This window comes from Cercospora kikuchii (assembly GCF_019650295.1).
Source record: "Cercospora kikuchii DNA, contig_00003, whole genome shotgun sequence".
In the NCBI taxonomy this organism is placed as follows: domain Eukaryota; kingdom Fungi; phylum Ascomycota; class Dothideomycetes; order Mycosphaerellales; family Mycosphaerellaceae; genus Cercospora; species Cercospora kikuchii.
Genome location: NW_025408584.1, coordinates 404,053 through 426,736, shown reverse-complemented (window position 1 = coordinate 426,736; position 22,684 = coordinate 404,053). Strand labels below are relative to the sequence as shown.

The 22,684-nt window shown below is 51.0% G+C and overlaps 8 protein-coding genes across 8 annotated transcripts; 7 read left to right on the top strand and 1 right to left on the bottom strand.

Annotated features, from left to right (window-relative positions):
* Positions 1 to 284: 284 nt before the first annotated feature.
* CKM354_000455600 (uncharacterized protein) lies at positions 285 to 4,907 on the top strand (the record flags this gene model as incomplete). The annotated part of the gene is made up of 1 exon (XM_044799795.1): positions 285 to 4,907. The coding sequence occupies one exon, from the start codon at positions 285 to 287 to the stop codon at positions 4,905 to 4,907; it is 4,623 nt and encodes a 1,540-aa protein (XP_044655730.1).
* Positions 4,908 to 6,761: 1,854 nt separating this feature from the next.
* Positions 6,762 to 8,428, top strand: CKM354_000455500 (uncharacterized protein; the record flags this gene model as incomplete). Its single annotated transcript, XM_044799794.1, has 2 exons — positions 6,762 to 7,041; positions 7,095 to 8,428. The coding sequence occupies 2 exons, from the start codon at positions 6,762 to 6,764 to the stop codon at positions 8,426 to 8,428; spliced, it is 1,614 nt and encodes a 537-aa protein (XP_044655729.1).
* A 428-nt stretch (positions 8,429 to 8,856) lies between these two features.
* On the top strand, positions 8,857 to 9,312 carry CKM354_000455400 (uncharacterized protein; the record flags this gene model as incomplete). Its single annotated transcript, XM_044799793.1, has 2 exons — positions 8,857 to 9,094; positions 9,146 to 9,312. 2 exons carry the CDS (start codon positions 8,857 to 8,859, stop codon positions 9,310 to 9,312), a joined length of 405 nt encoding a protein of 134 aa, XP_044655728.1.
* A 3,969-nt stretch (positions 9,313 to 13,281) lies between these two features.
* On the top strand, positions 13,282 to 14,302 carry CKM354_000455300 (uncharacterized protein; the record flags this gene model as incomplete). Its single annotated transcript, XM_044799792.1, has 4 exons — positions 13,282 to 13,390; positions 13,444 to 13,485; positions 13,543 to 14,022; positions 14,076 to 14,302. 4 exons carry the CDS (start codon positions 13,282 to 13,284, stop codon positions 14,300 to 14,302), a joined length of 858 nt encoding a protein of 285 aa, XP_044655727.1.
* A 497-nt stretch (positions 14,303 to 14,799) lies between these two features.
* On the top strand, positions 14,800 to 16,317 carry CKM354_000455200 (uncharacterized protein; the record flags this gene model as incomplete). The annotated part of the gene is made up of 5 exons (XM_044799791.1): positions 14,800 to 14,980; positions 15,042 to 15,364; positions 15,417 to 15,728; positions 15,776 to 15,966; positions 16,020 to 16,317. 5 exons carry the CDS (start codon positions 14,800 to 14,802, stop codon positions 16,315 to 16,317), a joined length of 1,305 nt encoding a protein of 434 aa, XP_044655726.1.
* Positions 16,318 to 16,722: 405 nt separating this feature from the next.
* CKM354_000455100 (uncharacterized protein) lies at positions 16,723 to 17,399 on the bottom strand (the record flags this gene model as incomplete). The annotated part of the gene is made up of 3 exons (XM_044799790.1): positions 16,723 to 16,904; positions 16,963 to 17,117; positions 17,170 to 17,399. 3 exons carry the CDS (start codon positions 17,397 to 17,399, stop codon positions 16,723 to 16,725), a joined length of 567 nt encoding a protein of 188 aa, XP_044655725.1.
* Positions 17,400 to 18,182: 783 nt separating this feature from the next.
* On the top strand, positions 18,183 to 19,831 carry CKM354_000455000 (uncharacterized protein; the record flags this gene model as incomplete). Its single annotated transcript, XM_044799789.1, has 3 exons — positions 18,183 to 18,535; positions 18,601 to 19,546; positions 19,622 to 19,831. 3 exons carry the CDS (start codon positions 18,183 to 18,185, stop codon positions 19,829 to 19,831), a joined length of 1,509 nt encoding a protein of 502 aa, XP_044655724.1.
* Positions 19,832 to 20,371: 540 nt separating this feature from the next.
* Positions 20,372 to 22,620, top strand: CKM354_000454900 (uncharacterized protein; the record flags this gene model as incomplete). Its single annotated transcript, XM_044799788.1, has 4 exons — positions 20,372 to 20,700; positions 20,765 to 21,201; positions 21,256 to 22,337; positions 22,399 to 22,620. The coding sequence occupies 4 exons, from the start codon at positions 20,372 to 20,374 to the stop codon at positions 22,618 to 22,620; spliced, it is 2,070 nt and encodes a 689-aa protein (XP_044655723.1).
* Positions 22,621 to 22,684: the final 64 nt, after the last annotated feature.

The following is a 22,684-nucleotide window of genomic DNA, read 5'->3' as shown; positions in this document are numbered from 1 at the left end:
GTGGGATGTCGATGTCGAGGGACTTTCACATGCAGAGAAACGTCGTTGCTGGACGCAGTGCCACACCGTCGGGCCGACTGAGTCCGACGCCACAGCAAACAACAAACTATCATTCACACTCTGTTGCCCCTTCACATGGTCATGGTCGTGCCTGCAACAAACATGTGCTGCTTCATGTGAGAGCGGCGCGTTGCACACTCTTTGCTCGCGGGCAGATGATCTCTGCGCTCGCTTTTCCAACTCTCATCCACTAACCTCACCACATCCATTCTTTTCGCTGCAACATGGGCGCACCCGAGAAGGCCCCGCCGTCTGCAGATGGCCTTGAGCCAGAACTCGACGACCTGATCGGCTCCGGCGACGAAGAGGACGCCGTCAAGCCCCTCAATGGCGCGTCGACGGCTGCAAGCTGGAAGGAGAAGCGTCGTACACAACGCGCCATCTTCGACAATTGGATCACCAGTGCCGATGGCCAACAAGCACTGAAGCCCAAAGTCAAGAAGGCGGCCGATGCGTTGGATGATAACCAGTCAATTCACTCGCTTCTAGCCTCCCAACAACGCGGCTCACAGATCGTAAAGAATCCGCGTGAGTATCAGATCGAGCTGTTTGAACGCGCCAAGCAGCAGAACACAATCGCCGTCTTGGACACAGGATCCGGGAAGACTCTCATTGCAGTCCTGTTGCTCCGATGGGTCATTGACAACGAGATCGAGAATCGTTCCAGAGGACTTCCGGCGAAGATTTCGTTCTTCCTCGTCGCGTCCGTGACATTGGTCTATCAACAGTACTCTGTGCTAGAGTGCAACCTTGATCATAACGTAGCACGACTTTGCGGAGCTGACAACACAGATCGATGGAACAGCGCACGATGGCTCAAGGAACTCGCCGAGAACAAAGTCATCGTGTGCACTGCAGAGATCCTCAACCAAGCGCTCGCTCACAGCTACCTGAAGATGAGCCAGATCAATCTTCTCATTTTTGACGAAGCTCATCATACCAAAAAGAATCACTCGTACGCTCGTATCATCAAAGACTTCTACCTTACGGAGGAGCTCGCTTCACGACCACGTATATTCGGAATGACAGCGAGTCCCATCGACGCAAAGATGGACGTGGTGCAGGCAGCATCTGAACTCGAATGCCTTCTGGACTCCAAGATTGCTACGACAAGCGACATGAGCTTGGCAGCAGCAATAAAGAAGCCCAAGGAGGAGGTCTTGAGTTATGACGCCTTGCCGCACGCTGGTTTCGAAACGGAGCTACTGCGGGACATCAAGACCCGGTTCGAGCATATACCCGTCTTCTCAAACGTCTTCGAGCGCGCTGCTCAGATCGCTCGACACCTGGGACGATGGTGTGCAGACAGTTACCTGCTACACGCCTTCTCCCATGACAAATCAGGCAAGTACGAAATGGAAGTCGAGAAGAAGTTCCACGCTCGCAGAGTGCAGCAAGAAGTTTCAGAACTGGACAATGCTGTAAAAGAGATCCGCGAAGCAATCGAATATGTTCAGACTCGAAAAGACGTTCTCGACAGGCTTCACTCGACTGACCTCAGCTCGAAAGTACAAAAATTGCAACATTATCTGCGCTTGCAGTTCGAACGTCCTTCGGATCATCGTTGTATCGTCTTCGTCGATCGACGCTATACAGCACGAATGCTGCACAACCTCTTCCTGCGATTGAGTACGCCGCATATGCGAGGCCACTTCCTCGTCGGTTCCAACAATGGTGGACTGGACGAAGATTCCTTCTCGTTCAAACAGCAAGTTTTGACTCTGCTGAAGTTCAGAAAGGGTGAGCTGAACTGCCTGTTCGCTACTTCTGTAGCTGAGGAAGGTCTTGATGTACCGGATTGCAACCTGATCGTGCGCTTCGACATGTACGCGACAATGATCCAGTACGTGCAGTCGCGAGGCCGCGCTCGCAACCAGAATTCAAAATTCATCCACATGATCGAGCGCGGCAACTCTATACACTCACAGACTTTGAACGAAGTGCGCTACGCGGAGGCAAACATGCGCCGGTACTGCGATCTGCTTCCTGAAGATCGCAAGCTTGAAGGCAACTCAGACAGCCTTGAAGTCCTTCTCGAACGAGAGAAGACTATGGAGGTCCGGGTTGACCCAATATCTGGAGCCAAGCTGACATACGCCAACGCGCTGACTATCCTTGCTCACTTTGTCACGGCCATACCCACAGAATCTGACGAGCCCCAGCATCCCACGTATGTTGTGTCAAATCGAGGTTCGAAGTATATTGCCGAGGTTGTCTTGCCAGGAAATGCTCCATTGCGTTCCAAGATTGGCAAGATTCACACCAAGAAGTCGTTAGCAAAGCGTTCCGCGGCGTTCGATGCTTGTGTATATCTGCGTACCCACGGATACCTCAACGAGAATCTCATCCCAATCTACCAGAAGAAACTGCCGGCCATGAGGAGTGCGCTGTTGGCAGTTGACATGAAAGCCACTTCTGGGTACGCGATGCAGATCAAGCCTAAGATCTGGACGGAGCAGAGAGGACTGTTACCAAAGGAGCTTTGGGTCACCATTGTCGACTTTCCTGAGGGTCTGGATCGGCCACATCAAGCGCTTGCCTTCCTGACGAGAACTCCGTTGCCACAGCTGCCCTCTTTCCCGGTCTTTCGGAACAATGGCGATGCCACGACAGTAAAGTCAGCGAGCCTAACACTGCCACTCATCGTCACAGACCAGCGTCTCGCACAGCTAAGTGCATTCACTTTTCGCATGTTCAAAGATGTCTTCAGCAAGACGTACGAAGAAGAGCCTCTTAAACTGTCGTACTGGATAGCTCCTGTAAAAATCAACTTGGGAACATCAGAGCACAGCTTAGAGGCAGAGCGGGCGATCAGTCCCATCAAAGCGATTGACTGGACTGCTTTGGACATTGTGCTCGCTAACGACGAGCTCAGATGGACTCCAGAGTGGTCTCATGATGTTTTCGTCAACAAGTTCATTGTGGACAAGTTCGACGGCAGCCGCAAGTTCTTTTCGAAGTGTGTGGAACCTTCGTTGAGACAGGACGACCCAATCCCTGATGATGCGGCAAAGGGCAAGAATAGCGAATCGATCCTCGCCTACAGTGTCAGCTTGTGGAAGAAGTCGCGTGCAAAGATCACATGGGCAGAGAATCAACCTGTCGTTGAAGCTGAATTAGCGGTGCTACGGCGAAACATGCTGGCTCCTCCTGAGAAGAAAGAAGTTGAGGGCATCAAAAAGGCGTACTTGTGCCCGGAACCACTGAAGATATCAGCCTTGACACCAGAAGTGGCTACCTCTTGTATTGTGTGGCCGTCAATCATTCACCGCATCGAGTCCTATCTCATTGCCATTGAAGGATGCACCGCAATTGGACTCGACTGCGGCCCGAAATTCGCTCTTGCCGCCTTCACCAAGGACTCTGACAATCAAGGGGAGCATGATGCAGAGCGAGTAAACTTCCAGCACGGAATGGGCGAAAACTATGAACGGCTGGAATTCATCGGCGATACTTTCTTGAAGACGGCAACTACGATATCGACCTTCATTCAGAATCCGAATGAGAATGAATTTGAATTCCACGTTCGCAGGATGCAAATGCTTTGCAACAAGAATCTTTTCGGCACTGCTGTGAAGCTGAAGCTGTACGAGCAGATTCGCAGCATGGCCTTCAATCGACGATACTGGTATCCCGAGGGTCTGAAGCTGCTCGTCGGCACTGGAGTTATCAAGGGCCAGGAAAAGAAGAACTTCCACGAGCCTAGAACGCACGGTCTCGGCGAGAAGACGATCGCTGATGTGTGCGAGGCTCTGATTGGTGCTGCATACCTGACCTGGGACCAGCCTGGAGCGTGGGAAGCCGAGCACTGGACTCAGGCTGTGAAGGCTGTCACAGCTCTGGTTGATTCCGATGACCACAGAATGTTAACTTGGGACGACTACAGATCCGCGTACAACAAGCCTCATTACCAGACCGCCGAGGTCACAGCTGTCCAGCGTGATTTGGCAGAGAAAGTCGAGCGTGAACACGCCTACCGTTTCAAGTACCCGCGGCTGCTTTACTCTGCCTTCATGCACCCGTCCGTGCCATACATCTACGAGAAGGTGCCAAATTACCAGAGACTAGAATTCCTTGGTGATGCTCTTCTGGATCAGGCTTCTATTACCTACCTGTTCCACAAGTACCCCGACAAAGACCCGCAGTGGCTCACTGAGCACAAGATGGCCATGGTGAGCAACAAATTTTTGGGTGCTCTGTGCGTTAACATCGGGTTCCACAAACATCTGCGCCACCACCATGCTGCGCTGCAGTCCCAGATCACGGCGTACGCGGCCGATCTGCTTGAAGCCAAGCGCGTCGCAGGCGATAGTAGAGACTACTGGACCACTGTCTCTGACCCTCCAAAGTGTCTTCCTGACATTGTCGAAGCCTTCATTGGAGCCATGTTCATCGATTCTGATTTCAACTACGCTGAGGTTCAGCGCTTCTTTGACGAGCATGTACAGTGGTACTTCGAGGACATGCGGATCTACGACACATTCGCCAACAACCACCCTTGTACGCATCTGCACAACATGCTGCAGACCACGTTCGGCTGCATGGACTATAGGCTGATGGCAAAGGAACTTCCTAGTATCGATGGAATGGAGAGAAAAGATGTGATTGCGGTCGTCATGATTCACGACCGGATCATGGCCAGTAGTACGGGCAAGTCGGGAAGATATGCGAGGCTCAGAGTTGCCAACACGGCGCTCGAGAAGTTGGATGGTCTTGCGCCTTTCGACTTCCGCGCGAAGTATGGTTGTGATTGTAAGATCGATGAGACAGGTCGCGTCCAGCTTGGGCAAGATCTGAAGATGGATGGAGAGGATGCTGGTGGGCTTGATGGTGCTTGTGCCATTTGAGCATGGACCGAAACAGGCGAGGACCGGCTGATGCAGTGGCTGGCGTGTCGCGAGCGTATCAGGACGCGGATCAAGCTCATGACAACGTGTATGTTTGACGATTTGGAGATTCGACAGCATGAAAGTGTCCTTGAGGCATGACTGCGGTATACAACAAAGACGGTGCTTTCTTCCTTCTTATTCGTGGGCCTTGCTCTCCTTTCGTCCCGCCAAGTCGCCTTTTGTGTTGTGGCTCTTGATCTTGCCGTGCTGCACTTCCAGGAGGGCTTGACTGCAGACAGCGTCTGCTCATTCTGGGTCTCGAGATCCATCGCCACTTCTCGCAAAAAAGCAGCTTCCTTAGCAGATTGTTCCCCAAGACTCAACTCGTCTGCTCTCGAACAGATTGAACCTCCTCAGATCTTCCAACTCCCTTTTCTGCTTTCGCCTCCGCGATCTCCGTAACGCATACTGGGTATCATAAAATCAATCCTTCCATTCCAATATTCGCATCTCTCTCACTAGACCCACAGCCTCACGCTCCTCCTTCCGCCCCCTCCTTCGCATCCCCTTTCGCTTGCTCGTCTTTCTCCCCCGTCGACGGCTGCTTCGCCATCACATTCTCAAACTGAGACCACAAACCCTCGACTTGACTGAACTCGTTCCCGACGGCTATGACGCCTTCTAAGCTGCGGTTGAGTTTGTTGATGTTTTGGAGGACGTTTTCCATGCTCTGGGAATAGTAAGGGCGCGTGTGTCAGTGGTTGCTGTTGTGTCTGGAGCGGGTTGAGGAGGGGAAGAGATATGTGTTTGGGAAGTGGGAACTTACAGCTGCTACATCTTGAATGAGAAGGGCTCGTTGTTGTTCGAAGAACGCGCGGCCTTCTTCGGAGCAGGTAGTGGTCATGATCAATGTTCTGATCTGGTCTTGCGGGGAGCATTGAGGATGTGGGACGCGTTGGAGATGACGGAGACGCGTCTGGGGAGTGAAAGCTCGGCGGAACTGTTTTTCCGCGCCGATGTCATGGCGAGTTCACTTCACTCACAAATATGAGCAGGCAAAGACATCAACTCGACGAAGATCGTGGTCCTGCCATCACTGTCTCGGAGTCCGCAGAGACTAAAAAGGCCTCCTGTGATCTCGAAATGACACTCATCCATCAGGGCCTCTTAAAACCTAACACGATCTCTCGAAAGTTGACGCGACCGCAAAAAGGCTGGCGCGACCGCGTAAAAGCTGGGTTGACGATTGAACGCGGGCGCGCCAGCTTTCACGCGGTCATGTCAGCTACCTAGGGTCACGTCAGGAAGCCCCGGCCATAAAGGCATGCTCTGGGTTGGTAAGCAAACTCTAGATGCCTGAAATGCCCAGACCTGGAGTTCCCAAAGAGGCGATTCTGTCATCAATATACTTCAGCTATCGACGAAGCTTGAATCAGCAATGTTTCAAGGGATGCCGACACTGAAGATGCCAGCGGCATTCAAAAACTAGTGAGTCATTGTGGTTCTGACTGCTTACAACAATGCCCTTTCGATCATGGTGGCCGATCGGCTGTCGTGTTGCTCGCTAGATGCATTGATGCCACAAGTCCCATTGCCGGAATGCATTCGTAGTGGCCGCGATGGACAACTCGGACGCGGTCAAGGTCAAAGCAAGGGCTGGATGAAACGGACATAGAACCTCGCCGGATTTTCGCGTAAACCGGCGACTGAACGATTTTTAAGCACAGTGCAACGATTTGAGCACTTGACACATATATCTACAATAATGATAGGTCATTCGGTGCCTTGTCTGGCCGTACTGACCACTAACTCGAGCTGGATTGAGTCACCAAACTCACTATCTAGTCACTCTTACATCAACGCATTGAAGCCATGGCTGTTCCCGACTACGATGCAGTTGTTGTTGGCGCAGGCTTTGGCGGCATCAGGACAATGCTAGAGCTTCAGGCACTCGGCATCTCCATGGTATGTTTTGATGCAGCGTCAGATGTCGGCGGTACCTGGTGGTGGAATCGATATCCTGGCGCAAGATCCGATGGCGAAGCATCAATTTACACCCTCAAGTTCTCGAAAGAGGTGGCGGATGCCTGGGACTATTCTGAGAAGTATCCCACGCAGCAGGAAATTCAACGTTACCTTGCCCGTGTTGTTGGTAAGTCAAATATGCTGTGTTGCAGCCGTTGTGGCGAGACTGATTCGGAACAGATCACTACGATTTGCGACGGCGTATTCAATTCAACGTACAAGTCGTGTCTGCAAAATACAGCGATGAGCATCAGTTCTGGACCATTGAAACTGCAGCTGGCCGATCTGTTACTTGCCGTTACTTTATACCGGCCACAGGAACACTATCAGTCCCAAGGGATCCACCCTTCAAAGGACTCGAAAGATTCACAGGCGAGGTCTATCAGTCTTCCAATTGGCCATCTCAAGGTGTCACGCTGGAAGGCAAGCGACTTGCAATTGTTGGAACTGGCTCTACCGGCGTCCAGCTAGTTCCTAAGCTTGCTCCCGCAGTGAAAGAGCTACTTGTACTTCAACGCACGCCATGCTACGCCATCCCGGGACGCAATGAAGGCATCGACGAATTCCGAGCTGCCGAGATAAAAAGCCACAACGAAGAGTCGTGGAAGCTGGCAATCAACAACCCTGTAGGTCATGACTCCGTTCCTGCAAGCAAGATTATGAAAGGACTGGATCCTACGTCTATTCGACAGCATCTCGACAAGGGATGGGAAGCTGGATTTCTTCCTTTCCAGTTGCACTCATTCGCGGACATTTACACAGATCCCGAGTCGAATGAGATTATCTCGCGATACGTGCGCGACAAGATTCACGCTATTGTCGACGACCAGGCTACAGCGGATTTGCTATCTCCTTCGCACCCTTTTGGCACGAAACGGCCCACCTGCGAGCACGGATACTACAAGACCTTCAATCGACCCAACGTCAAACTTGTTGACGTTAGCGGTGGAGAAGCCCAAGTCTACGAGAAGGGACTCATCACAGCGGATGGCACTCAGCATGAAGTAGATATCATCATCTTCGCTGTTGGCTTCGATGCTGGACCAGGTGCATTGAGCAAGATCGACATCCAAGGCAGCTCGGGAAAATCCTTGAAAGCCGCATGGAACGAGAGTCTCCAAACCTTTGCCGGAGTGCTTGTTCCGGAATTTCCAAACATGTTCATCATCAACGGTCCGCACAGCAGTGTTGGTAACCAGCCAACGACAGTTGAAGTCGCGGTCGATTGGACGGGAAAGGTAATTACCCATATGCGAGAGAATCAGATCTCGGTTGTTGATGTCAAGCGTGAAGCTGCGGCCGCCTGGACACAACATGTTAGTGACTTGTGGAATTTTCTGCTTGTTTCGAAGCCTGCTGCTGCGGCTCGTTCGTGGTTCGTGGGGGCGAATGTTCCTGGCAAGAAGCCGGAAATCTTGATGTATTTTGGTGGCATTCCGAATTGGAGGTCCTGGTTGGACAAGGAGGTCTTCGGCGGCTGGACGAGTCTGAAGTTCACGAGTGCGAGTGGGTGATGAGTTTGGAATTGAGAAGACATGTATGTGTCAGACTCAGAGATCGCTGCTCTAGTGCAGCCCTAGAAGAATGTAGCACTGTAGATATGCCATGGAATGGGCAAACCTGTATTAGACCAAGTCTCGCTGCTTCAGAGCTTTCTTTGACCGATCCTCGACGTTTGAACTGTGCTTAGCCATGGAATTGGGGCACTGAACAGCTCCGACACGTGCCTACGCATCCCGATCGATCGCAGTCGCGTTCTAATCATAGACCGCGATCTGAATTAATCAGCTGTTGCCTTGAAATAGACCCCTGGGCGCTTTAGCCTTCAATGCCCAGCATTCCGGACCGCAAGTTTACTCGTACAAATACTGTCCTTCGCTCACACGCTCCCTAATGACCCATCTCGCCCTTCACCAGACCGTTTCCATCTGTCCAGCTCAACATGCCTCTTGACCACCATACCTTCGTCGTCCCTCAAGCAAAGCTCGATCAGCTGGTCAACTTCCTGGTCACCGTCTTCGCTCCCATCGGCCTGCGAGAAATCTACAGCGCCAGCCCTTCTTGGACTGGTATTGGCGACAAGTATGCATTCCTCTGGCTCCGTGGAACTTCGGAAAACCTGGATGAGAAGACCTTTGATCATATTCTCAAGGAGTCGCACGTCTGTTTTCGTGCCGAGAGTAAGTCTTCTTGAATGCATATGGTTGGTGCGTCTCTGATGGGTATCTAAGATCGAGAACAAGTCCACGCATTCCATGCCGCTGCTATCATGTCCGGAGGAATTTGCAACGGTACTCCTGGATTTCGGAAGCAATTTGGTCCAACGTACTATGCTGCGTATATATTGGATCCGTTTGTTGGAGTCAAATGGGAGGTAGTAACGCACGCAAAAGATTGAGGGATGTATTTGCGTTCAGGATGCGAGCATAGTGCTGTTGAAATTGTAGACGATAACATCGAACTGTGACGCTGGGGCTTAATCGTTCGTGTCAACACTGGTATCAACGATGAAGACTCACCTATTGTACGATTTGTTTCCAACCATTTTGCTAGATGACGACAGCGTATCACAAGACTGCATATCAATAGCAGTGTTGGTCCTCTAGAGCCGGACAATTCCTATCGCGTAGAATTGTAAGATACCAACATTGGCTTTTAGGGATCATGCATTGTTGCGTTGAATTCCCAGAGAAACTGAGAGCGGAATGATAGCGGCAACGGGGATCTTGGAGTGTACTTTGCGTGGCTCTGTTACTAAGGGCATTCGAGCCTCCAAGCCACTACGCGGTGTGTGATCGGAAATAGAGGTTGAAAATTGTGGGATTTGAGCATCAAGGATATAGTCAGGAACTATGGAGAGGGATCGATACATAAATCGGCCTCGTTGTGATCACGAGCATGTATCATGTATAGTTTCTGGACTGCCTGCGGTTTCAGAATGAATATGTCATGATTCTATCTGATACACTCGACGTTCTCGTAGCGAGCAGGACCTTGCGGGGACAAATGGAAGCTTCGATTTTCAGGTGCTTGGCACACAAGCGCGGCTATGCAGCAAAGACCACGTTGTAGGTCCTAGAGCGTTTCGTCTTGAGAACATACTGCGAGTAATTGGTGTACAGCGGCATCAAGAGTGTCGATCTCCTGCAACTGCATGGGAGACGCGTGGTTACTGTCGGATCGACAGTGCAAGTGAATTTTACACCACCTTGCGGAAGTTGTAAGAAGAAGTCAAACCACGGCTCTACTTCCTTTCCCCGCGATGGTAAAACGAGGGGTAAGAGGATCTCCTATATAACTTTGGCAGTCTATCTAAGTGCTTAACAGAACAATAACCGATCCAACTAGACATTGGACACGAGAGTTTCCGCTTACTACGTTAACGATTCAAAGTACTTTGTATCTACTAAGCCGTATAATAAGTATAATAGTATCAGATTTAGTGAGTAGCTATGTACCAAAGCTATGAGAACTATTAAGCGTACTCTTGTTAAGCTAGACGACTCAACTTGTACCTTAGTATTTACCAACTGTCTATATGTACTAGAGATAGCTACTTACCAATCGCTTAGCATCTGCTTTACTATCTCATAATCCTTGCTAGCATGTCCTTCATACTGTACATGATGCAGAGACTCCTACAGTCACGTTGACCTCGAGCAAAGGGACATCTGGAATGCTCTGGCCATCGTACTAGGTACCGGGTTCCTGCTTTGATTGCAATAGCAGTTCATCTATAACATCGAGGTCTCAAACGTCGGTTTGGCGTTTGATACAAATCTGTGAAGGGCCATTCGCATACTACGACCCGAGCACTGAATCGATCAAATGCGAGAGCAGGTCCTCTGTTTACGCAAGCATCTTTCGCTCTCAAAGATGCATGCTGACACCTTGCCAGCTAATGACGCCCTTCCACAGGACAGACCACGCGACGCATTCGATATCGGCATCCGTCGACATCCGGACGCCACCTGCAGCGCTGTGATCGTGCTCCACAATGGTGTTAAGGGCGAGACTGCACAAAGCTTCCCAGGCCAGCATTCGGGGATGGCGGTTTGGACGATCTGCTTGATATTCTGGAGAAGGCCGTGTCGCCAAGATTCGCCCGAAAGACATCGAAAGGTCGACTGTCAGTACACACGAAGTCGACAAGAATTTTGTGACATTCACAAGAGATACAGTCGCACAGTCTTCATGAGCATTATTAGATCCGAGGAAGTGGTCAGTGAGATGCGCAATGGCTTCAGCCTTGGAAGCAGGACACGCACACTGAGGTAGAGCGAGGCACAAGCAACTTCAGGATTAGTGCTAGAATTTGAAAAGAACAGGAGTAGGATGCATCTCGGGAGAGGTGCTGCTGGTGTGCAAAGGCAGGCTTCTCCGCACCCACAATTGAATGAAGTTGTGCTTTGCACCGGCAAAGACCCAGTCCAAACTTTGGAGAGCCACAAGTGCTGTTCACCCCGCTGTCTAGCACGCTATGCTTCGCCTCTCCTATGTTTGTGCGTGCGGTCTGGATCGGCCTCATGCTTCGACACACCAAAGATGAGAGTTGCAAGATCTCCTGCGAGCTTATGAGCTAGCCGATGGTGTATGGCATTTGGTATCGCGCATGACCCGACCTCTTGCAAGCACGCCATTTCCTTTATAAGCCTAGGCCATCTCATATCGCCGCTGCGAAGTAATCCCCTCAAGCACAATGTGCAGAAGAAAAATCACCAATTCCCCGAGGATCCACCAATGTACATGGGTTGCCGTCAACATTGCATTCGCTGCCCTACAACATAAGTTGATGTTAGTATAACGCCCTTTGTTCCGCTTCCCTTTCTGTTCAACGACGAAGCTGCCGCACATACAAGCTGACATGGTGTGCCAGGATAGAATCCTGTGAAACAGTCATTGAATCTTTGGCGGCATTTCTAACGCAGTTGCAAATGTGTAAGTGAATGCTGATATCAGATATGTGTGTTTGGAGCAGTGCGTACTCCGGAGGTACCCATTTGCGCCAATGTAGCAGGGGCCAGAGCTGCGATGAAGACGAGGACGATTGAGGCCCTCATGTTGGCGACTACGTTCTTCGAATCCGTTCTTGTCTATCTGGAGGTGGATGCTGAATGACTGAGATCTATTGTGGGCGACAGAAGAAAGATAAAACGAGAGATCGTTCGGGCCACGTGCTTTGCTTGCAGGGACTAATAGTCTGTTCACTAAACATTTAATCTTGTTTTTCCTCGCCATAACTTCGCCACAGCCGGATCTCGCTCTGGGCTCTTCAACCCAGCAATCACGGTGAATCAGTATTCAACGCGCTGCCTAGCACAAAGTGCTCGCTGTAGTGCTTGAACATATCCTCTCACATCAATTTCCGTGGTGCTTGTCATCCTATAAAGAGCTCGAGTTGCGCGAAAGCCTGCTCTGACAACATGTCTAGCCCGCACATAAGGGTTCAGCCTTTACTTTGGATTTGCTGGACTTGTATCACGAGGAGTGTGACGATGGGCATGTATGCGACTTGTTTAGTAGGTCAGCAGAGTCCTCTATTACTTATTTAGATTTCGACTTGCCTCCACTATTACGCCGCCCATGCGACTATTTAGCTAATCTGTAGGTAGAGTGAAGTTCATTAGCATTTTATCGAGCGTTTGCGTCGGGATCGTGCTAGAGGCCGGATTCCCGTACGAATTCTACGATTAGCGCCCCCTCCGTCTTTCTCTGCTTTACGAGAATATTATGCCCTTTCTAGAGAGAATAGTATCGGTTAAAATGAGAGCAAATGAGAATCTCGATTGCTTCGCCCTATCGCACTTACACTTAGTCAATAGCCTAATGGATATATGCCAACTTCTAATAAATTGCCTTGCACTTCTCGATGCGGCTGTCCCTTTCGCTAGGGTTATAGTCCGACACTACGAGTACTTTCCCTCAGGCTGTGGTGATTACCGCTGCTATAATGTCGTGTAAGGGCACGGGGACTTGCATGGACGACATGCCGCTGCTAACCCAGAGCATGGAGCGGTATGCGAACTGGCTGGGGCGTGGTCACTGCGTAGATCCCCGCAACATTAAATGGTGCGAACATTGGTCCTAGCCCAGTGTGCTGTAATCATACAATAGACTGAAAGTGGTCAGCTGTCGCGTGCATGCATTTCCGACTTATCAGATCGAGAATAACACGGCCGCTGATCACTTCAGTCGATCTTGCCTACAGTGGGAGGTACGTATAGAGAATTGATGTGACGCATTTCACAACGGGCGGGAATTAGATCAAAGCAAATTGCAATGCATTTCATTTGACTATGAGAGGCCTGACCATCTATCTGTGCACCGTCCTGTTCTTGTTCTCGACTCTTAGGCTCTGAAAGTCAAGATGTTGTTCCAAGGGTCGTCAGCTTTTTCCCTGGCTTCGATATTGGCCCTAGCTGCTGGCCAGGCTGCTCCTGCGGGTCACGAATACATTCCCCCAGGGCCCAATGATGGTAATTACATTCTCTGCACCGTGGACGCTGAGGCTGACGGATTCCCCCTACAGTACGATCTCCTTGCCCTGGTATCAACTCTGCAGCAAATCATGGTGAGCTTATGGTCGAACTTCATTCATAGCACTCAAGAAGGGCACTAATGACAGTAGGCTATATCCCACGAAGCGGCAAAAACATCACGCCGCTTCAGGTCGCACAGGGACTGAAGGAGGGATTGAACGTTGGCTTGGACTTTGGTCTTGTCGTCGGACAAGGCGCAACCCTCTCCAACCCCAATCCACTGGCTGGAACTTTCAATATGGATCAACTCCGTGCTCACAACTTTCCCATTGAGCACGACGTCAGCCTTTCACGTCAAGACTTCTACCAAGGAAACAACCTCAACTTTAATCAGGATATCTTCAACCAGGTGCTAGCCTTCTATGAGGGCATGGAACGGACATCGTTCCCTAGAGCAATGCACGCACAATGGGCTCGTGTCGATAGGCAACGACAGTTGAATGGCGATCGACTTATCTATGGACCCCGACAACTTGTGCTTGGTCTCGTCGAAAGCAGTCTTTACCAGAGTGTTATGGGTAATCCGATCACCGGTGAAGCTCCTATATCCTACGTGAGGTCGTTCTTTGGTGAGCACTAAATCATTTCAATGGATGCGATCTCAACGCTGACTCGAATTTAGAACAGGAACGCCTTCCATATGAGCTGGGATGGACTAAACCGGCGGTCGAAACAAATCTTGCAACCTTGGGAATCATGGCCAACAACATGCTGCTGACTGACCCGGGGGAGTTTGGAGAGCAATTGCCAGAGCTCACGGGAGACTTGATCCAAGACGTGTTCCAGCTCCGAGATCCATTGACGGGCACTCTTGTAAATGCGACTTGTGCTTTGTTAGGACGATGCTAGGCTGGTCATGTCAGCAGCACACGAGTGCGGCTATACATCAGCTAGAAAGCGTAATGATCAGCGCATGTGCTTATTTCCGACGCCTCTTGTTCATTCATGATCGTCTGCGGCTCCTTCCAAATTTACTCAAGCGCGGCTCTTTCGCGTTACCGAGCTCTGCATTTGCGACGGATATAGCACCCCGTGAGCATACCACATTGCCTGAGGAAATAAACTGCGAGCTGTGAATTGAAGTCATCGTTTCGTGAGGGTGCACTTCTTCCTTTAAAAGTGCATGCAAATGTTTATGTTTGGTATGATACTCACTGCGCCTTCAATTTCGCGTGTGGTCTCAGGGTCGAGGTCGTCATTATCGCAAATCCAGCTGCGGGAATAAGTACTACCTGCGATCCAGGCCGCTCGGCTCAGGCGCGCGTCAATCTGAAGATTACGATATCTCTTATCCGTATAATACAGACTTCCACTTCGCGAAGATCAATAGTAGTAACACCATAATCATGTCTTCTAACGAGCCTATTCCGTTCAGCGAGCCGCCGTGGCTCCTGAAGCATCCTTCACCGTATTACAAGGAATCACACTGGAAATGGCAGCGATTTTGCCGTGACTTTATCGACGAACACTTTACACCACACGCGCTGCAATGGGAACGAGATGGAGAGGTTCCGTCACATGTATACGGCATGTATGTCCGCACACCAACCATGGAATCATTTATTGACTGGGTAGCTGTGCTGAACAGACACATTTGCAAAACATAATATGATGGTTCCAAACTTACCAGCGCCTCTTCCCGTCGAATGGCTAAAGAGTGTTGGCATTGATCATGTGGGACCGGTCGCGGTGGAGGAATTCGACTACATGCATGTGATGATCTACTCTGCCGAGATGATGCGCTGCGGCCTCATGGGACCAGTGACTGCGATTACAACAGGGTTCGCTTTTGGAGTTCCACCCATCGTTCACTTCGGCAGCCCGGAATTGCAGAAACGATTCCTTCCTGGTCTCTTGACTGGGCGAACAAGAATATGTATTGCCATTACAGAGCCGGACGCAGGGTCTGATGTGAGTTCATCCCACCCATCTTGGAGTATCACAGCTCACAAACTTGAACTAGGTCGCGAACGTGCAAACAGTGGCCGAGAAGAGCAAGGACGGAAAGCATTTCATTGTGAACGGTACGAAGAAGTGGATCACAAATGGAATGTGGAGCGATTATGCTTCGATGTGTGTAAGGACGGGCGGCGAAGGTCCTGGAGGCCTAAGCGTCCTGCTTGTGCCTTTAAAGAATACAGAAGGTGTCAGCATGCGCAAAATTCCAGTGGTCGGTGGAAAGGCCAGTGGAACGACGTTCATTGAGCTGGATGATGTCAAAGTTCCCGTGGAGAACATGCTGGGCAAAGAAGGACAGGGCATGAAATACATTATGGTAAGTCGGCATACCGATGGTTCAGGCTGAGCGCTGACGAGTTGAAGACCAACTTTAACCACGAACGAATGACGATCGCGACACTTGTGGCAGCACAGGCTCGTGTGGCACTGGCGGCAGCTTTCGAGTGGGTGATGAAGCGGGAGGCGTTCGGAAACCCACTCATCAATCAAGCTGTCGTTCGACACCGTCTCGCAAAAGCCGGCGCAGAGCTGGAAACACTCTGGGCTTGGGTAGAGTAGGACTCCCTCGGCCTTTCAAGCTGAAGCCATTACACTAACACTTCTGCAGGAGCTTCGCCTATCAGATGTGCCATTTCAAGAAAGAGGAGGCAGATGTTAAGATCGGCGGCCTTACCGCTCTTGCCAAGGCGAAAGCCGGGCTAGTTCTGAATGAATGCGGACAATGCGCGCAGCTGCTCTTTGGAGGCAATGGATACACTGCGACCGGCCAGGGAGAACTGGTGTCGAAGATCGCGAGCGAAATACACGGTGCGAGGGTTCCTGGCGGCAGTGAGGATGTTCTCTTTGATCTCGCGGTCCGCCAGTTGCTCAAAAACTTCCAAAGACAAGTCTATACCAAGCTATAAAGATTGGATATGTGCATGTATATCAAAATTGTTGGGTTACAGCCTAGAGCCGAGCCAAAGTTTGCGTCCGTACACGCAGCAAGATCTCTTTCAATCGGGCAATTGCAAATCCAGGCACGCATCCTGATACCATGAGGTTGGGGTTGCAGCACCATCACGCGACCATCCCAACACGATTACTACCAACAGCTGGATGGTGTTATTGACCAATTGTAGCTTCTGACGTCGCGAAAACCGGATGGTATGATAGTGAATGACAGTGGCACATTTAAATGTGAAGCAGTCTGATAATCTGCTATTTTATCAATCCACACACTATCGTAAACACTACTTTCATTCATCTCTCCATAGTCCGGAGGTCACACTGATCGCCAAATTTCACAGAGCCAATTTCCAAAGAATCATTTAGATGATGCCAGGAGTAGGTGGGATTGGCAACAATTGCCAAAGGTTGGTCGGGCGGCCGCCAATATATGTAGGAACTTGAGCGAAAGCACGAACAGCAGTAATTCGGCAATCGGGGTTGAAATCCAGGTAGACTTGGCCGGAGAATGTGACGGGGACAGGAACAATAGAGCTGACACCCACTTTTGACATGTGTTAGTCATATTTTGAGAGAATAAAATTGATTCCGTGAGGACTTACAAGTGACATTGGTGTAGATCACAGTTGTGCCGTTCTGTGGGAAATCGACGTATTCGCCAGTGACTGACGAGAAAACTTGGCGGGTCTCGACGCCAAAGTTAACGACACCGTTGCCAGTGACTCCCACTGTAACTGGACCACCACCGTTTGGCCAGCTGCGAGATGTTAGTTACCGACTCTGTGGGCTGATTGCAATTTGAAACTCACATTTGTGTCACGCAAGAACCGTCGAGGTCAGGAACACCAAACGGAATGGCCCTGAAAGCATCGCGAACCGCGGTGACGCCAGGCTGAGCATAGGCAAAGGGAACTTGGTTTGAGATGGCGATTCTTCGCTCAGCAGTGCAGGAGCCGCCGCTGAATTGTGGAGCAGGAGCTGGAGCGGCTACAGCGGAGCCGAGTACTGCGGCGCAGGCGACCAGGGTAGAACCAAACATATTGATAGATGTGGTTGAGATCAAAGAAAGCTGGCAAAGATGCTTCTATGAAAGTGTCGTCGGCCGTGATGAGGACAACTTCATGGTTGATCGACAGGAGATGGCATTAATATAGCACGCAGATGGGGACCACATGCGTTGCCACGCACTATTCAACGCGCTGGTAGCCTGCATACCGCCAGGAAATATGGTGATAATGCGGACACAAGCCAAAGTGCAGATCATCTGCCGCGTTTGTCACTTTGCGAGTGCCACTCTCAGCCTTCTCGTAAGCGGCTGCGTTTACCCCATGTTGTGGTAGTCTAAGGGCTCTTAGCTATGCGGAGAAAGGGATCTGATTTGTGGGAATGCATAAGAAAGCTGGCAGGGTCCAAAGGATGATTTAGATCGTCGCATCAAAGCCTCGGACGGTCTCTAGCGCGCCCACGCCGGCATATGATCAATCTGATCGCCGTTGGTCTGTTGGGAATACGGTTTGTGCTCAAGGATGACTGATCACCAAGTGTTTCCGACTATTGCCTAGAGTTGCTAAGTGTTGGTCGGGCGAGTGAGAATGTGAAGGTGAATGTCTGAGAGGCTGTAGAGCAAGTGTGGTCAGTTGTCACGTGCTGTGACGTCGCGCTAAGCAGGGGACCCTTGCCGGGTACCCGATTCACCAAGTGAAATATCAACAACATCAAACCGCAGCAGACAATAAACATCGCGGCTACACTTGCCACCACATGCAAGGCCCAACAAGAAGCTCAAGGCTCACGCCGGGATGAAAAGCGCTCTGTCGTCCGCATGGACCAATCTGCGCCGCCCTCCTCCGGGCGATCCTACTCCATTTCCATGGCCGAGTCTTCCATGCCAAGTAACGCCTTTGTGGGCTCCGACGGCTCGTTAGCACCCTCAGGCAATCCTTGGACGCCTCCAGAAGAGAACGGCACTGGTGGGCAAGAGGCATATCCCTTCCGCAATTTTTGGAGCGTGGAGGGTGGTCTCGACGAAGTTCTGTTTGCCATACCGAGCAGGGAGCAAGCAGACATTCTTGTCACCGCGTTCTTCAAGTATGTGGATCCATTGTATCCAATCATCCCGGAGAACTTGTTTCGATCCCGCTTCGAGGAATTCTGGGCTCTGCCGCCTATAGACAGGTATGCTACGCCAGAACTAGTTCACGCGAAGAGTTTCGTACGCAAATGCTCACACGATGGTATAGAGGCAAATTCAACACAACATGGGTCGCTCTACTCTTCATTGTGCTCGCTTCGGGCCACATATATGTGCAAGACCCAACAGCAATTGACTTCACGTCCGTTCCGGAGACGTACTTATCATGCTGCTACCGGGCTCTGTGCCTCGTCTCGTTCCTGAGCGAGTGGTCTCTGGACACGATTCAAGTACTAATTCTTATTTGCAACTATTTTGTAACCAGTACCAGGACCGCTGACTGCTGGACGTTCTCGGGCATTCTGCAGAAAATAATTTATGGCCTGGAGTTGCATCTTCCTCCCTCGGCGAGCGCATCGGTGTCGGAAAAGCACCTTCGGTACGCCTTGTGGCAGGCATTCATGTTCCAAGATGTCTCGCTATCCTATTTTCTCGAATTAGTTCCCGCATCCTGTCACCATAGCATCGATGTTAGCCTTCTTCGCCCCGTCGATGATGGTGAGAATAATCCGGACAGCCGACTCGAAGAAATGCTGCTTTCAGAGCGAGCTCACGTCGACATTGCATATCTCAACAATAAAGCGGATGTGGCCTATCAGCGAGCCATGTGGCAATTTTCTACATTCATGCAGAAGAATATATGCATTCCAACGGCGTTGGGGAGGCCGATTGCGAGAGATGCCGCACACAAAGCAGGGCTTCTAGCAGACCTGCAGAGCATTTACGACAACTTGGACCCGCCGTTTCACTCCATCGACTTTCGTGGACAGCAAGGCCGTGTATGGAGGCAAATGATCATGGTTACAAGCAACTACAATCTTGCCTTCACCATGCTGCAGTTGGCTCAGAATCCAGCGACTGGCGTGGGTATAGATTGGCGCGGCGCCCTCAAGTCATCCAACAAGGCGATGTCCGCTTTCTTTGACTTGGTGAATCAAGATCGACAGTATCTGACTATGATGACACCGATTAACACTCGCGCTTACGCGCAGACGGTGAGTTCTTGACCGGTCACCACGTCGAATACTGTGATTGTCACACTCGCTGACTTTGATATTCCGCGTCAACAGCTCATGATCTGCAAGGTACTCTCTACGGCCAAGGAGCAGACTAATGGACAGGAAGAACCCTGGCTGCAATTGGCCGTGGGAAATATCGAACGATATATGGACTTGTTGCACCACGCCCGCGGATCTTTCGCGTTTGAAGTCAAGAAGCAGGAATACCTCAACGTGCTTTGGGGTTATCGCGAGCTTCTGTCAGCAGGAAATGTGGGTTGAATGGGTAGAGTGCTCATGGCGTGCACAGTTGGACTGTTATCTCTGGACCAAAAGTACCTCCGTCTTGGGAACCGTGGAACTGTACCGGTCACAGTGGTCTCTTGGTACCTCACGATTCTCTTTACTTGGCACTCGACCGTATGATTGAGCGAGAAATATTTCCAGCGTTGTACAATATACTGAAGCAATTTGAAATATGCATCCGAGATCCGATGTCCCTTGCACAGCTTGGTCCCGAATTTCAATAAGCGCTACGCTAGCATTACGCTTAATAAAAAGTCAGACTAGCGCTACGCCACGCTACCCCGCAACGAGCAGGACGAAGACGGCGGCGCCCCAAAGCGCCACTGATGGCGAATTGAATGAGGGGTGGTGGCGCTGTCCATGGCAGTCTCCGCGAGGCCAGACGTCTGCTCTGAGAGCGACTGGCAGAGATAGAAGATACTCCAGTTTCGTTTCCATCATCACTGGGAGGTGATTCTCGCCTCGCCAAGATTGAATTGTCTATCCTCCTGTGCTGCAGAAACTAGTTCCGGCATTATGAGCGAAGTCGACGCCTGCCTCCCGCACACCGCTATTGCCGGCTGGTATGGCGAGATGTCCATGGACAACACGAGCTTCGGCCTCAATCATGGCCTAAACCCGGCCGGAGACGATGATACTGTCGTTGTCCTCAGCGCCGACCGTCCTGCGCGGGCTGGTGCCGATGTGGGCAGCAACAGCAGCAGCAGCAGCACTCGACGCACGTCTACCGCCAACGACAAATCTGCTGTTCGTGGTAAGAAGCGCAACAAGCCTACGCTGAATTGTCTGGAGTGTGTCGAGCGCAAGTCCAAGTGCGATCGCGCACGTCCATCCTGTTTCACCTGGTACGCGCCGCCTCTCTATCCTCGCTTCTCCAGGATCATGACTAGACCACTAACCTTCTGGAAGCATTCGGCGACAGACCCGTTGCCAGTACACGCATATTGCAGATGTGATCGCCGCCAATCCAGGGAGTTCCAGCAATCCACGTAAACGCTCGAGAACCGACACCACCATGGAACGTCCTCTTCAACCTATCGTAAACATCGAACACATCGATCGCCGCTCCTCTGTCGCTGTCATCACTACCAGTACGAACTCTGGCACCACTGCTACCATCCCTGCTCTCGATGAGAACAATGGACTCGACTTCCAGCAGGATTTCGGGGCTATCGAAGACGATGAGCCAGACGAGTTGAACCAGCTCCTCAATGTGACACCTTTGATCCCGAATGTCATTGATACCTTAGCACCCACCATAATCGGTTCTCCGCTCTCAGCACGCCCAAGTGAACGCCATGCATTGCTCAACCTGTTTGGCGCCGCGAGTATTGAGCATCCTTTTCGTGCGTATATCCGATTCTTTACTCCAGCAGCGTATATGCTAATATCAACCATAGAGAATTACTGGACCGATGCCGGTGGTCTCGTTGAGGTTGTGGCCAGCCTACCGAACAGATCTGATGCCGAGGTTCTAATCGAACGGTATTTTGATACTGTGGATCCTGTGTACCCCATCATCGCGCGAGATGCATTTGTCGCGGATGTTGAACGGTTCTGGAATCTTCCCGATCACAGTAAACACAAACACGACCCAGCTCAGATAGCGCTGCAGTTTGCAGTCTACGCCAACGCTGCACAGGACTCAACCTTAAGAGAAGGCTCGGACGTCCAACTGGACATGGCCTCGTTCTACCTGAGTTGCTGCCACCAGAGCCTGTGCATCTCAAGTTACCTTAACCGATGGTCGTTATTGACGGTCCAGACGATGATTTTGATCTGCCATTTCATGATAACAAACAACCGCATTGCCGACGCCTGGACGATCTCCGGCATTGTGCAGCGTCAGATCTATCGCCTAAGACTTAATTGCATTCCCGACGCTTTGGGTTTGCACCTGGATCATGAGACCGTGCAGGTACGACTGCGGCTATGGCAAGCGGCCATGCTACAGGACACATTACTATGTCTGCGCCTCAAACGACCTCCATCCACCACGTATTTCAACGTCAGTCACTACGACATACAATCGTTTCGATCTCCCAACGATTATACCTCGTCGGACGTTGCCTACTCGCGTGCAATGTGGCAATGCTCGGTGCTGATACAAGAGACTATTTGCACTCCGCGCTCAAGTCACAAGCCACTTTGCATTGATGCCACGCACAGGAGTCAAACAGTCTCTAGATTCCGGGAGCTGTATGCTCAGTTCGAAGACCCCTTTTGCCAGACAACACCCTCTCGATTCGATCATTTGTCACCCCGCCTACTTTACCAGATGGTCACCGTAGCCAGCACTTACTTTCACGCACTCATGTTCGTCTTCACGGACAGGAATGAAAAGGCAGGGGTTCACAGTGATCCGTCTGGAGCCATTCGAGCCGCCCATGAGGGAATGACAGCTTTCTTCGCACTGGTTCGAATCTCACCGGGCCACATGCGCGTTTGGGCTGCAGTTCACAGCCGCACGTATGCTATGGCGGTTAGTTTGCATCCTCAAATGCTTTCCCTGAACGAAAAGAGCTAATCGTGATGCGTCACAGGCAGTGATAGGAACTATGCTGGCGACTCACAAGAGAAATAGCGTCGCCGGTCGACGCATTGTAGTTGATGATCCGCAGCTCATGCTCGGTAAGAGTGACTTTGACCGATATGTCAGTATGCTGGAGAGGGCGCAGGGTTCACCAGAGTTTCGAGTGATTCAGCGTGAGCGATTGGCCAACCTCAAGACACTGCAGGCGGAAGCGCAGGCCACAACAAATTGATTTTCTATGCATGCAACTCCTTGATAGCAGCGTTGAGATAGCGCCCATTCTGTCAAGAGAATGT